This window comes from Monodelphis domestica, chromosome 1 (genome assembly GCF_027887165.1).
Source record: "Monodelphis domestica isolate mMonDom1 chromosome 1, mMonDom1.pri, whole genome shotgun sequence".
Classification (NCBI taxonomy): domain Eukaryota; kingdom Metazoa; phylum Chordata; class Mammalia; order Didelphimorphia; family Didelphidae; genus Monodelphis; species Monodelphis domestica.
Window position 1 is genome coordinate 113,527,896 of NC_077227.1, and position 15,193 is coordinate 113,543,088.

At 42.5% G+C, this 15,193-nt stretch overlaps 1 protein-coding gene across 5 annotated transcripts in view; it reads right to left on the reverse strand.

Moving 5' to 3' along the window:
- CNNM2 (cyclin and CBS domain divalent metal cation transport mediator 2) overlaps window positions 1–14,976 on the reverse strand; it is a 182,733-nt gene extending 167,757 nt beyond the window's left edge. For all 5 annotated transcript variants that reach the window (XR_460417.3, XM_016425392.2, XM_001369115.4 and 2 more), the window contains exon 1: window positions 12,101–14,976. Coding sequence is in view for 4 of the 5 variants with exons in the window: in XM_016425392.2 (XP_016280878.1) it covers window positions 12,101–13,712 (1,612 nt within the window). In the remaining variant the exon portion in view is untranslated. The remainder of the gene's footprint in view (window positions 1–12,100) is intronic.
- Between the last annotated feature and the right edge of the window lie 217 nt (window positions 14,977–15,193).

Here is a 15,193-nt window from a genome sequence, read left to right on the forward strand (position 1 = left end):
TTACAAAGCTGACTCAGAAAAAAAAAAGTAGTAAAGCATTTGTGCTAACTTATTCTATAATAGGATATGAATCTACATTTTAAGATTTGATTTATCATAGAAGGAAAGACCCTTAGATATTATAACACTGTTCTGTCAGCTAAGTAGAAAAATTGTGAAACTATAAAACACACTGAGGAGACTCTTGGAGAATACAAAATAACAGAGAACTACCAATTTCTAAACTTTCCCCAATAAATACAGAAAAAAATGGAAATAATTTTGTACAAAACATAAGCAAAAGTGTTTATTATCCAGAAAAGTCTAGTGATATCAAATCATAGGAATAACAAACATCAATTAACATGGTTTTCAAAAGTACTTGGTATTACAAACAGCTATTAGCACTGTTAGTATGTCTGACACTCAAGACCAGTTAATGAGCAATTCTTACCTTTGTTCTTCATGAGACATTAGCTAGGTGTTTCAAACAATGTGAAGATTAATGTCTCCATTAACCTACTGAAAGTTCAAGGGGAAGGCATCAAGGTCGCTCATTGGATAGAGAACCAGGTCTGGAGATGGGAGGTCCTGGTTTCAGTTATAGCCTCAGACACTTCCTAACTGTATGATCCTGAGCAAGTCATTTAACTCCAGTTGCCTAGCCTTTCTCTCTTCTTTCTTGGAACCAATACTGAGGAAGGAAGGCAGGAGGGGAAGGGAGAGGAGGGGAGGGGAGGGGAGGGGAGGGAAGGGAAAGGAAGGAGGGGAGGGGAGGGGAGGGGAGGGAAGGGAAGGGAAGGGAAGGGAAGGGAAGGGAAGGGAAGGGAAGGGAAGGGAAGGGAAGGGAAGGGAAGGGAAGGGAAGGGAAGGGAAGGGAAGGGAAGGGAAGGGGGGAGGGCGGAAAGAAAGAAAGAAAGAAAGAAAGAAAGAAAGAAAGAAAGAAAGAAAGAAAGAAAGAAAGAAAGAAAGAAAGAAAGAAAGAAAGAAAGAAAGAAAGAAAGAAAGAAAGAAAGAAAGAAAGAAAGAAAGAAAGAAAGAAAGAAAGAAAGAAAGAAAGAAAGAAAGAAAGAAAGAAAGAAAGAGAGAGAAAGAGAGGGAGGGAGGGAAGGAGGGAGGAAGAGAAAAAGGGACGAAGGGATGAAGGGACAAAGGAAGAAAATCCAAGATTAGTGTAGAACAATCAATCAAATTCTCACATCCATTCTATCTGGAAGGTCCAGAATTCTTTGTAAGGAACATAACTTTGAAAGTTCAAAAATCTGAAATATTCATAAACTCTCAATAAAACTATCAGTCACAGATATATACTCTAAAATCCCTAGGTATCACTAAATAATATCAGTCTCACAATCAAACACCCACACAAATTCTGACAAGCAGCAATGACAAGGACAATTAACCCATATATATGTAGTAGAAGTTGGTTTGGTATGTCCTGTCCACTTAGGGGGAAACAGCTCAAGTAGGCTCAGTATTTTGTGGGATGTATTCCAATCCAACTACTGCTACATATGACATAAAAACAAATCAAATTTCAAACAAATATAGTAATGAGAGGAGTCTCTCAAACTGCTGATTCAAATTCTGAGATCTACAAATCAAAATGAAATCAGCCCAAGCCATTCTACCTTGTGAACATACCACAGTGATCTTTCAAGGGAGGTCTCTCTGATAGAACACCCATGAGAATAAAGAAAAACTATCTATGCCTAATAATCAAATTTACAGAAACTAAATAATTCCTGTCAAATGATCTCTCAATCAAAAGAAGTTAAAAGAAACAAGTAAAGACCCAAGCTTGTCTAGCCAATCTAGTTTCTCAGATGTCTGGCTAAATGACTCTGCTACTAACTTTTCTCTCCTTCTATATAGAGCTCTCTCCAATCTAACAACCAGCAAACAGAGCACCCAGGAAGAATCAATCCATATCTTCAGTGAAGACAAGCAGATATGGATAAACTGAGGCTTTGTTTGCTAATATAATGATAAGATGACAGCAGTAAAACTCCCCCTTCTCTATAAACCCCTAGTGCAAAAGCCTTCATACTTTTATTCAATCCATCCTGCTCCCTGGGACTTACCTGAAGCTCAACTGTCCAGGGAACTTTTCTGAAAGACACATTTAGAATGTGAATAAGACAGTGAATTGTTTTATTTTTTTTAACTATCTCCTAAATGACCTAAAGAAAACCAAGGATAGTGTATACCTAGGAGAGACAAGCACTAATAAGACCGCTAGATATATAGATGTATGTGTATGTGCGCATACATATAATATGGCAAAGGCCAACCATCACTCCTATGGTCAACATTTTTCCCACATCCCTTATATGGAGAGCTAGATAGTAATTAGATAGCAAATAATAAATCTTTTCAATCTCTCAATGCCTCAGTTGGTCAGAAGGGGCAGGTGCATGGCTCAGTGAAAAGGACCAGAGCTACAGTTTGGAAGACCTGGGCTGAAATATGACCTCAGACACTACCTTGATGTGTGAACCTAGGCAAGTCACTTAACCCCCATTGCCTACCCCTTACCACTCTTCTGCCTTGGAACCAATATTTTTAAAACAGAAGGTAATAATTTTTTAGAAGAAAAAAAGGAAGGAAGCAAGCAAACAAACCAGACAAAAAAAATAGCTATGGTACATTTTACAAATGGTGTACTGTTGAAACCCCCACTTAGTCAAAAGCATATATCTTTTATCATATTGTCTTTAAATCCCAAACAACTCCAAGGTCTTAACAAAATGGAGAGAGCAGAAGGAAGGAAGGGACAATTTATAGTTCCAGAATTCTTAGCTTTGCCAATAAAATGCAACTGCTTAAAGATGAAAAATGCCAGTATCTAGACCCTGATGATGCAGATGACCACATAGTCCAGTGAACTAGATTCATTTTGTTTGCAAAGAAATTATGTACTCTTCTTGAATATCTTTATTCCAGAGGGTATCTAGGACAAAGACTAGCGGGTTTTCCCCAAGGCAGGGATGGTGAACCTATGGCATATAAGAGTGCTCTCTGTGGGCATGTGGCTGCCCACATGTTTGTTAATAGAAAGGCAGAGGGACTCAGGAAGAGCAGCTTCCCTCCCCATCTCCACTGTGTCTGATGATATTTTTTCACATCCCCCACCACTCTGCCTAGCAGCCCAATGGGAGCACACAGGGGATAAGGTGGGTGGTTCACAGGAGGCAGAGCTGGAGGGGAGCAGAGCACAGCACTCGGACACTCTCCTCCCCCTCTCTACACTCACTGAGGACATTCTTCACTTCACCCATCCCTCCACTCAGCAGCCCAATGGGAGCTCTTTCTCCCTTCCCTGTGGAGGTTGGGGGGGAGGGGCACAACATGTGGTCTCTGGGGAGGGGGGCCCAGCACTTCATCTATAAAAGGTTCACCATCACTGCCCTAAGGTAACATGCTCATGTTTTCTACTATCTTTTACCTATAATTGCTGTCTGTATCACTTCCCCTTTAATTTAAAGGGGGGAGGGGGAGGAAACAAGGAGACAAAAAAGATAGGAGAAGTTTTTAAATGAGACCAGTGTCAAAATCAGGTTTCTGTTTTTTTAAACCTTACCTTCTGTCTAAGGCAGAAGAGCGGTAAGGGCTAGGCAATAGGGGTTAAGTGACTTGTCCAGAGTCGCACAGCTATAAGTGTCAAAAGTCATATTTAAACCCAGGGATCTCCCATCTCCAGGCCTCGTTCTTAATCCACTGAGCTACCTAGCTGCCCTTACTGTCTTGGGCTTCTAAGAAGTTCTTAGCACCCAGCACCCCACAAAGTACAAACTGAATGAATAAACAAAAGCTTGGAAAATAATGAACAAAATAACTTAATAATTCTGTCTTCCTTAATTAAAAAAAAAGAGAACACAGACATTCCATTTGATCATGGAATTGAAGCCCATATCTTCCACAATACATCCTCTTTCTTCTTCCCTATTCTATGAAGCAACAAAGTGAGCATTCAGTCACAGAACAAACTCGGTCTTACTTCTAGGATTTCAATATCTATATAAACTGTAAACACAAATGGCCCACAGTGGCCTTGTTAAAAAGTCTTCGGAGTGATACCAAAAACCATTATAGCCAGGGAAGACACATCAGATTGATAGCCTTAGCACTTGGGGAAGAAGGAAGAGGGGGAATAGGCAGTAGGGGGAGAAATAGCACCAAAAAGGATGATCTCTACACCCAGCAATGAAACTGGGGGAAGAGAGATCACATCAGTGCTTATACTTAGCCCTAAGTAAAGTGACTGAACACAAAGCAATCCAATCTCAGAGCTTGTGGCACTGGATTAACTGGAAACTAAAAGGAAAAACAAAGACTTTTGTCAGCTTTATGACATATATCTAATGTGCAAAGAAATAATGTGGCTCTTTCTCCTCTTTTAGTCTCTCTTATGTTTTTAAGGAAATGATGAGGGGAAGACATGAAACTAAAATAAACTCAAACTGTTCCTCTGAATATCCAAAGCTGGAATACACTTTCAGACATTAAGGTTAACAAACGGTCTCTCTGTGCCTAAAGTTTAACAAATCTCACTAGAAATTATCTACTTCTCTGAAATCTAGGGGAAAGAGCCTAGTCAGATGGCTCTCAACTGCCTAGTCAGAGTAGAGTAGCTTGCTCAAAAATGCATAGGCAGGGGGGCAGCTGGGTGGCTCAGTGGATTGAGAGCCAGGCCTAGACAGGAGGTCCTGGGTTCAAATTTGACCTCAGACCCTTCCCAGCTGTGTGACCCTGGGCAAGTCACTTAACCCTCATTGCCTAGCCCTTAACACTCTTCTGCCTTAGAATAGATATACAGTATTGATTCCAAGATGGAAGGCAAGGGTTTTAAAAAAAAATGCATAGGCAGTCCAAGGATTGCCATGCATGATGAAACATTCTCCTGGCTAATTAGATTCTATTGTGATCCTCCTTGTTATTGATGTTTTAAATTGAGATTGAATTTACTAAGGATTGGGGATTAGTAGCTTTTCAGAATGTCTGAAATCTTTCGGTCATCCTGATGACAGTATTATAAGGTAAACAGGAGACAGACTGCATTTAGTTCAGGAAACCATGGGAAGAAGAGAATAAGTCCTCTTCCTGCCTGGTCTAGATAATGCTAAATTAATCACCAAATTGGCCAACAAGATACTTTCTTTCTTGATTTGACCTCTGTTTCAATCTGGCCAGTTGACCAAGTTCCAGCCTTCTAAATACCAAGAGAAATTCTACCTCACAAGAGGCAGCCTCTGGTTATATAAATATGAAGAAAAAGAAGAGGTTTGGAGAAATGAACTGCCATTCAAAGAGCAGATATACCCGTCAGTGAGAAAGTAAAATCCAAATACTTTGGCCAGAACTCCAAGGGGAACCTTCCAGCTTTACAATGCAAACAGAAATAGAAAGCACCAAAGAAATTTCAACCTATGATCCCAATTTAGTCTTCACTGCCTTAAACTGAGCAGACTGTGTGTGTTCTTTAGCATCAAGGAAACAGCCATAAGAGTAAATAAATTGCAAAGGGACACCAGCAAAATAAATATTTGTCATCAGGCCTATTACAATGGAAACAATACCCAATACATAACCACCCAGCACCAGGTAGTCTCTATATCATCAGCCCCTTACTCAAAATATACTCCCAATCTGATCTTGGTAGAGAGATTTGAAACAGAAAATAAAATACAGAAACCTGGGTTAATTATTTATGGTACCAATACCTACCCATAAAAAGACAGAAGTTAAGGATGACCAAATTGTTAGCATCAAGATTACTGGTCCAATCAAAACTGCTTGCAACCCTAAACTTTAATTTTCCTTTTCCAAGGACTCTTAAGTAGAAAGGCTGCATATACTACACTGTAAATAGAACACTGGCCTTATCTAATTATTCCTATTATAAGATTTTATCAATTAAAAACTTAGAAAAGAGGCCCTAGCTGGAAATAAAGCTGCTACTATGCTTTGTGTATGTGTGTGTATTCATAGTTGCTTTATTTCTAAAAGCAAAAAAATTAGAAATAACCTGTATATCACCCATTGGAGAGTGACTGAATGAAGTAAGATATATATTGCTACAATGGAATATTATGCACTCCAAAAAGGCACAAATAGGACACACATGAGGAAATGTAGCAAGATGTTCATGGGGTGATGCAAAAGGAACTCCAAAGAATCAGTTTACACAATGTTGGCAAGTACAAAAAAGGAAGAAAACAAAGCTGAAGGGAGGGGACTTGGAAAGGGGTCATTTGGGTAATTATCTGTTAAAAATTCTGGTTCTATGTTTGTTAAATTTAAAGGATATACAAAAAGATTTATTTCTTACTGTGTATATTTGATTAATGAACTTTAATGATGGTAAAATGTATAATAGAGGTACATTTTTTTAATCCTTATCTTCCATCTTAGAAACAATATTGTGTATTGGTTCCAAGGCAGAAGAGAGTGGAAAGGGCTAGACAATGGGGGATTAAGTGACTTGCCCAGGGTCACACAGCTAGAAAGTGTCTGAGGCCAGATTTAAACCTAGGGCCTTGAATTTCTTAGGCCTGGCTCTCAATCCACTGAGCTGCCCTCTGTTTGTTTTTTTTTTGTTTGTTTGTTTGTTTTGTTTTGTTTTTAATGTAACCCTGGACAAGTCACTTAGCCCCCATTGCCTAGCCCTTACCACTCTTCTGCCTTACAACCATTACATGGTATCGATTCTAAGGTGAAAAGTAAGGATTTAAAAACAAAAATAAAAACACTAATAATCAGGAAATCTAGGTTATAGTCCTAATTCTTCCATGAACTAGCTATGTACCCTTAAATAAGCCTTTGGGGGCTTTATTTTTCACACTTATTGAATAGAGTAGTCGATCTGTACTAAATGATCTCTGGTCTATTCCAGCTCTGTGAGTCCACAATTTCCCCCTTTCCATTTCAGGGCTTATATATAAAATAACATGAAATATGTTTATATCATATATATATAATATACATAGCATAATACATTATTCATATATATGTGAAAAACTTCATCTTATGCATGTTACATGTGGGCTCTGAAGGCTCAATATAATAACACATAGAATCCTCAGAACTGCCCAAGTTGGGTACCATAACTTTAGGCACCTATAAAAATAGACATTCTAGAATCCAGCCAACATATATGTAGTTCTCAAACTAATATTGTATTAAGGAAGAAATTCAGCTATTAAATGTTAAAAGCTCAAGACAAAAATATACTTGGGCTGTGCTCATTACCTATTTGTCTCTATATTCTCAAAGAACATCATTATCTAGAAATCTAGACCACATCATTTTTTTCCACTTGTTCTCAGCAGAGGGAAGAGGGAAGGAAGCCAGTCAGAAGGAATATAAGAACAGAGCCTGGCTAATGCCCTAGTACTGTAACCCAGAGGGCACTAGGATATTGCAATGTAACAGTTGCAAAGCTAAGGATAAAAACAACAGTGGATTACTAATTCTTCAGGCTCATCACAGTTAAATCTGGAAGCTATTATTGTCTCTACCCATTTATAAAGAAGGACTTTGACAAGTGAATCAGAGAGAGCCTCCAGTGTAGGTTACAATTTTGTCCATTTTAACTGGATGTTCCCTTCCCCCCCACGGCACTGCTTTGCCTCAAAAAGTTAGATTCCTGTAACCTAGCCAAAGAGGTTCACACAGATTATTCTCTTATTTCGATCTAGTATCACAAAACCAACTACATGGGGGCAGGGTCATTTGGGGAAAAAAAAAAGCTGTTCATTAGAAATGGATTTTTTATAGAGGTAACAAAAATAAAATGATCAAAATTCAATGTGTCTAGCATCAAAACTGTAGCAGATGAGGAACTGAGACTGAGAACTCATGACAAGTAGTGGCTCTGAGAGGAACTTTGGGCCATTAAAGGCTACTAATGCTATAAAATATTAATTCACAACAGTTTCAAGGCAAATTCTTGTTGCTTCTTCATGTAAGAACTAGACACCGAATGCCTTGGATTTAGAACCACACATGCTAAGAAAACACAGAAAAATGGGATAGCAACTGAGGTATGTTCAGTATCAAAGAAATATATCTATACACATACCTCTGTCAACACACTTTCCTTTTTATTCATATTACTGAACTTTTCTATTCCTTCCATGCTGAAGGATAATTCAAATGACTCACTATTACACAAAACCTTCAGTGTAGAAATCCCACCTACCCTCACTCCCCACTTCCAACTAAAATAGTTACTTTTTCCAGGAGATCTTGACTATTGAGCAATTCAGCTTCAGCAAATTGAGGGAAGGAAAAGGCAAGAAAATAAAAACATTGCTACATTTGGGAAACTTATTTTGGAGACTATAAGTGACAAATCTCCCTTCTGCAGGGTACCCCCAAATACTAACACTACCTCTCCCAGCCCCCAGAAGATAAATCCTTGGAGGGACATGATTACCAGTTCACAATACATCAGAATAAGTAGAGAGTAAAAAGGGAAGCAGCTATCAAGTGAAATGTTTGCAATTTACACCTAAGAAAACTGAAGCCACACCAGAGAGAAACATTAAAAGCCTAAAGCTCATCATCCCTGGGAAGAGGATTTGAAAGACAGAATGAAAAATAATTCCTCCTTAGTTTAATGATAGATGATTAAAGATATCTTCCTTCAAGCATTATGACAAAGTCAACATTTACAACCAGAGTCTTGAAAAAGTACTTCAATTTCCTATTACAAGTTGATTAAAATGAAGCAGCAAATGCCTTATGACCCCAAGATATAAACAAAAATCTAGTGGCAAGATACCACTCTAAGCTTCACTAGGAAGTTTTTAGCCTTTCAAATATCCCTTGTATTTTCTTTTTTTTGAGTCTAAACAATTAATTTGTACCATCTCCTTAACTATTCCTGAATCACACTGGTTTTCAGGCAAGCACTGAACATTACACACTACTAATTGTGTAAGACAGAGTTCTTTTAAAACATTTCAAAATATTTTAGTTGAATGAAGATGGGCATTTGAGAAGCAAGTTTCTCAAGAAAAGAAGATAAAGTTAAGGTATAAGGAAATGATAGAAGACAACCACAAATGGACTATTAAAGGGTAACTTGTGCAAAATCACTCAAAAATTTTGAGTGAAGTCAAGAGCAGAAAACCAAGATTTATAAACTGAGGTGTAGGTAAGGTACCTAAAGCAGAGAGAACAATGTGAGTATTAGCCAGACTGAAGGAAACAGTGAAAGAAAGAAAGAACTATATAAAAGGCAACATCATTCTCACTGTTTTGCATTAGAAGAAAAAGTATTTAGGCTTAGTTTTGTGTAATTTTTCTATGTTGAAATCATTGTGCTGTTAGGTAGGAAAGAGGTAAATGCATTTTAGTCAACTGAAGAGTAGTGAAAGAACAAATAGAATCCTTTACCCTACTTATATCTTTCATGTGCATGACATCTGCCCTGCTAGAACATGGGCTCCTTGAAGGCAGGGACTATATTTTTTGCCTTTGAATCCCAGCACTTAACACAGAGCCTGGCACATAGAAAGGATTTAATAAATGCTTCTTGATTCATTAGTGATTATGGACACTTTCTTTTCAAATAAACTGAGGCTTTATTGGCCAATCTTTTTTTAAAAAACCCAATGTAAATTACCATCTTATAGATTCCTTTCTGCTATATTCATGTGGCCACTCATTCATTCATTGAACAAATATTTGTCAAGGAGATACCAAGTGCTGAGAAACTGATAGAATGTAGTTTGTTTAGACTTGGTCACTGCCCTTAAGGAACTTGCTGTCTAGCAGAAGGATATGCCAACAAAAATAGACAGCTATAATACACAAGAATTTCACATTGTGTTAAAGGGCTGCAAAATGAAGTACTAAGGGAAGTCTGAAAGGTAGCAAGAGGAGGCTCAAGGAAAACTAAGCAGAAGATGGCATCTGAGTTGAGTTTAAAGGAGGGTAGGAATTCAACTGAGGACAAGGGGAGAAGGAGGCACTCCTGGCATTGAGAATTCAGGAGAATGCAGGGTAGTCAGTAGTGCAGGGAGAGGAGGGGCACAGTTATATTTGACTGAAATAAATGAAAGAAGGTGGTAATACCAAGGAATGACTGATAAAAGAGTTTGAATTTTACTGGGTGGATATTAGAATGACCAGAAATTTATGAGTAGAGAAATAATATGACAAAGCATAAGAAAAATTATTCTAGCAGGGGCACAAAAGGGGATTGGAAACAAAAAGACCTGTGAGAAGACTACTGCAATATACAAAGTGGGTGGTAATGAGAGATATTGTGGAGGTAGATCAGTAGGAGTTGGTAACTTACTGGTTTTTAGAGGTGAGGAAGAGTTAAAGGTGACACCAAGGTCACAAGCAGGGGAGAAAGGGAGAATGGTGGTCTCCAGAGAGAGAAGCAGAGCAAATAGATTTAGAGAGAAGGTAAGGAATAAGGCTACTGTAAGGCTATCTCATAGAAGCCTGGTTTCTGCAAAAATTCACTAATTATTTCATAGGACTCGTGTAAGGAAAGCAGAAAACTTAAGTGAGCTATTATTCATTACTCAAGTATTCAGTATTTTACTGTTATTATTTCATCTGGGCAATGTAATTAAGGAATATACTGTTGATAAGTATTTCTAATTCTCACAAGTAGGAAGCCACCCGGGCTTTTTTAGTTAGGAGGCTGTCAGAAATCAAAAAGATTTCCAGGAATTTCAAAAGGTGTTAAAACCCAGTTATTAAAAAGTAACATACAAACCTTGATTCTCTTATTTTTTATAACTAACCTTCTGTTTTAGAATCAATAAGTATCAGTTCCAAGGCAGAAGAGTGGTAAGGGCTAGGCAATTGGGTTAAATGACTTGCCCAGAGTCATACACAAAGTGTCTGAGGCCAAATGTGAACACCTAGGACTTCAGTCTCCAGGCCTGACTCTATTCAGAGCCACCTAAGGCTGTCCCCTTTAGATCATTTTAATCAGAAACCAAGCCCCTTTATTTTCAAAGAGATCTACTAGAAAATAAACTAATTGAATTTTAACCAACACACATTCCTACCTTTACAATAAAAAAATCTGGCTACCAAGTTCTTGCTGGATAAAAGGACCCAAGTCATACCACAAGCAAATCAGTCTATAGGCTACTCTTTCCTACAAACAACCTTGGATCCCAGCATTGCTAACATACTTCACCTGAATGTACCAGGTAGTCAAGGTTAAAAAGAAAACTTATTAGGTCAGAATTACTAAGACCTAAACAAACAATTATTAATAAAGGGATGCAGCAGGTTAAGGGTCAAACTTGTGCAGAACCCATATTTGGCTTTGGAAATTCTATTAGTTGTTTCCTGTAAATGTAAAAACAAATTGACAAGAAAGTTAAGCACAGATATAACCTTGGTGAAAGGTTAACTTTGGTCTTCCCAAATTACATGCTAATAACTAACCTGGTTCTAAAAAGCTCTTCTCTCGCTGAAGCAGGTCACATCTAGGCGGCTCAATTTTTCTGTGGTACTCTGTTCACCTCCCTCCCTCCCAGCCCCCATTGGTAGACTAGTGAAGGGAAAACCAAGTACCGTGTAGCAAGCCTGTTTGCCCTAAGGGATTAACACAACCATGAAATGGTGCACAAGAAATAGCATTTTCCAAACTCCGGAAAGACGAAGGTTTGGGAAATGGTTGGGCTAAGTCCCTAAGAGCTATTGTAAAATAGTAGGCAAGAGAGTCTGCAACGGGAACCAGTCGAGCCAACAACTGCAGCACGCCGAAATCGCCTTAATCTTCCCTCCCCATTCAGAGCCAAAGCAGGACAGCAGAAGCGCCTATAACCACCAGGATCCAAAGCCCCCCAGCATTAGTACCTTTGAGACTGCCCGTAAAGGGATGAAACAACGGATTTAAGACCGTACATTTTAAAGGACAAGCTTGGAAGCCCCCCGCCAGCCCCTTCACATTTTTAAACCCCTCCCTTCCTCCTCCCTCCCATCCATGCAATAAGATAGAAAGTAGGGAGGGAAGAGTTCCAGTCAACTGACCACCCTCGGGGAGCAGGGGAGGAGAAACTAGGGGAGAGAAGGAAAGAGGCAGGGAAGAAGCAGCAGCAACAGCAAAGCAACAAAGGGTACCAAATTCGCCCACCTTTCTTAAACTCTTCCAGCATGGCGTCCAGCTTAGTGTCATTGAAAACAAAATGCAAAGGGTGATTGTAAAACTTCGTAATGGTTTTCAAGGGAGTGGAGTCATCGGGATCAACGAAAGCCAAGTCCTTGACAAAGAGAAGGTCCACAATGTTGGAGCGCTCCCCTTCGAAGACGGGGATGCGAGTGTAGCCGCTCTCCATGATCTCTGACATCGTGTTGAAATCCAGGATTGCCTCTCCAGTGATCATGAAGCAGTCCCGAAGTGGAGTCATCACGTCCTCCACCGTCTTGGTGCGGAGCTCCAGCGCCCCTTGAATAATGTTGAGCTCCTCCTTAACGAGGTCGTTGTAGGGGTCGGTGACGCGAAGCATCTCTAGCAGCTTCTCGCGGTTGTAGACTGTGCCGATCTCCTGGCCCAGGACGCAGTCCAGCAGCTTGCTGACCGGGTAGGAGGCAGGAAAGGTCATCATCATGAAAAACTTGGTGAGGAAGATGGTGTTGGCGCCTACTGCCAGGCCGTGCCGGGAACAGATGGCCTGGGGCACAATCTCCCCAAAGATGACTATGCCAATGGTGGAAACCACCACGGCCACCAGGCCGGAGCCAGCGATGTCGTCCAGCAGGATGGTGAGGGTAGTGTTGACCAGCACGTTGCCCAGCAGCAGGGAGCACAGCAGGTAGTTGCCTTGCCTGCGCACGGGCTCGATGCGCTTGGCGTAATTCTTCTCCTTCTCCGTGCCGCAGTTCTGCACGATACGCAGCTCCATGGGGTCCAGCGCCATCAGTCCCAGGTTGAGGCCGCTGAACATCCCGGAGAGGCAGAGCAACAGCGAGATGAAGATCACCTGCAGCCAGAAAGGTAACAAGAACTTCTTCTCCTCCCCCACGATCATCTTCGTGTCCTCTCCATCGTGGTAGATCCAGGTGGTCTCTGCCCACGGGGGCGGGGGGAGCCCAGCTACACCGCGGCCGCCTTTGCCCCCCACGGGGCTGCCAGCCGAGCCGGGGTCGCTGGCCGCCACGGGCGGGGTGGAGAGCGACGTGCACAGGTAGTAGGATTTGCTCTTCTCCGTCTTGCGCAGAGGCTTGATTTCGATCTCGATGATGCCCGACGTGCGGCGATTGAGGGTGATGTGGGGCTGAACGATGATGTCCGAGGTGCGGATGCCGCAGCGCTGGGGGCCGCTCTCTGGCTCCGGCTGCAGGGAGCCCCCAGTCCCCCTCTCCCCTTGGCCCTGCTGCTCCCGCTTCTCCTCGGTGAAGGCGATGCGAGACCAGGTCTCGTTGTTGATGTTCTGCCCGTAGACCCGCAACTTGACCCGGGTTCGCTCGCTCACCCGCAGCGCCCCCCCTTCCATGAACGACACGTCGTTCGTGTCTTCCAGCCTCAGCCCGATGATTACCGTCTCCTCCGCCTCGCCACCCCCCGCGCAGCTGCCCCTACCGCAGCAGCAGCTCAGCATCAGCAGCAGCCCCGCCACCACCCGCAAGACCTCCCGGCCGTGGGCACTGGGGCTGCGGCGCGCCGCCATCTTCCAAGTGGGCAGTGCGGCGGCCACCGGCCCGCCCGCCATCTTTACTCCGGGCTTACAACCGCCACAGCCAATCATAAGGGGGCTGCTCCGGCTGCGGCTTCATCCTTCTCTCTGGCTGCCCGAGGCGCAGGCACCGGCACCTCAGTTGGGCTGCCACCGGGAGTCCTACCCCAGCGCCTCGCTGCCCCCTTCCCTTGCTGACACTGACACTGCCCGGGCCAAATACTGGACCTCTAGCCCGAGTGGGGAGGGGGAGGAGGCGGGAGCGGTCGGGCACCAACTTGAAGAGCACGTAGGCCAACCAGTCAGGAGACAGCACCCGCCCTCTCAGTTAGGGGGCTGGAATGAGGGCGTGGCCGCCGGCTGCTCCATGGGCCAATAGAAAAGTAAGGGGGTGGGGCGATCTTTGCCCCGGCCCCCTCACCACGCCAAGTTTCCAACTGCAAGGCGCGTGACTCTTGTGTATGTGTGAGGGGAGGAGGCGTGGTCAGCAAGGACACAAAAACCAATTAGAGATCGGAGTTCTCCAGAAAAAGGTGGGGCCGCCCAAGGCCCAGCCAATGAAATTCGAACATACCTCCAGCCCGGGCGCTCTCCTCCGGGAACTTGATAGTAGACGGAGGCTCGTGCTTTTTTTGCATGTGCAGTGTCAGATTCGGGGCTCTGCCCTGCAGCATGTATTTCGCGCTTCCTTCGGGCTGATGCCTGTGTTGGCCGCCTCTCATCTCATTGCATATTCCGCTGGACTCAGTGCAGGCGCAGAGTACCCTGCTCTAGCACCGCTGGTAGGGGCCTCAGCAGGGTAACAGAAAGTAGCCAGCTTGGAGGAGAGATGGAAGCGTGCCTGAAGCTAAAGACAGTTTTTGTTGCCCAAGGGCATTAGAGTCATGCCAGGGAACCCCACTCCCTTGGCGTGAACAGTTGCGTGCTGTATGGGTGGCAAGGGGGCATCATTTACAGCTGGCCGGCTAGTTCTTCCCAAAGCCACGTGTTTTCGAGTGCCTGCCGATGGTAGAAGCGCATTGGCATTGAGGAGGCACCCTCGGGAGACTTGTAGAACCGCAGCTCCGCCTGCCGTCAGCGAAAGAATCCTGCAGATGTTCTCTATGCCAACCTCAAATGGCCCTCTCTACTTTGTATCTATGTCTGTATAAATAGATACAAAGTATAAAGTGGAGGAGGGAGGGGAAGCCCGGGGAGGATCAGGAGAGGTCTTGTGTAGGAGACCTTTTGAAAGCAAGTATTAATTTAACTAAACAATATTAAAATTGATTTATTAATAAAGTAACTAATTTTAACTTAACATGTTATAATCTTAATAAATTTGTTTATTAAAGTGTCAAAAGTATTAACTAATACTTTTAATACTGTTCAGTGCTAAGCTTTGAAGGAAGCTAGACCTCCCAACGATGGAAATGAGGGCAGAAAGTGTTCCAGGCATGGAGGATGCAGCTAGTGCTAAAGCCCAGAGGTGGGAGAAGGGCGGTATGCCTAAAGCTAACCGGTCGATGAGCTTAAGACAGGTAACAACCCTGGAAATCTAGGCTAGATCCAGA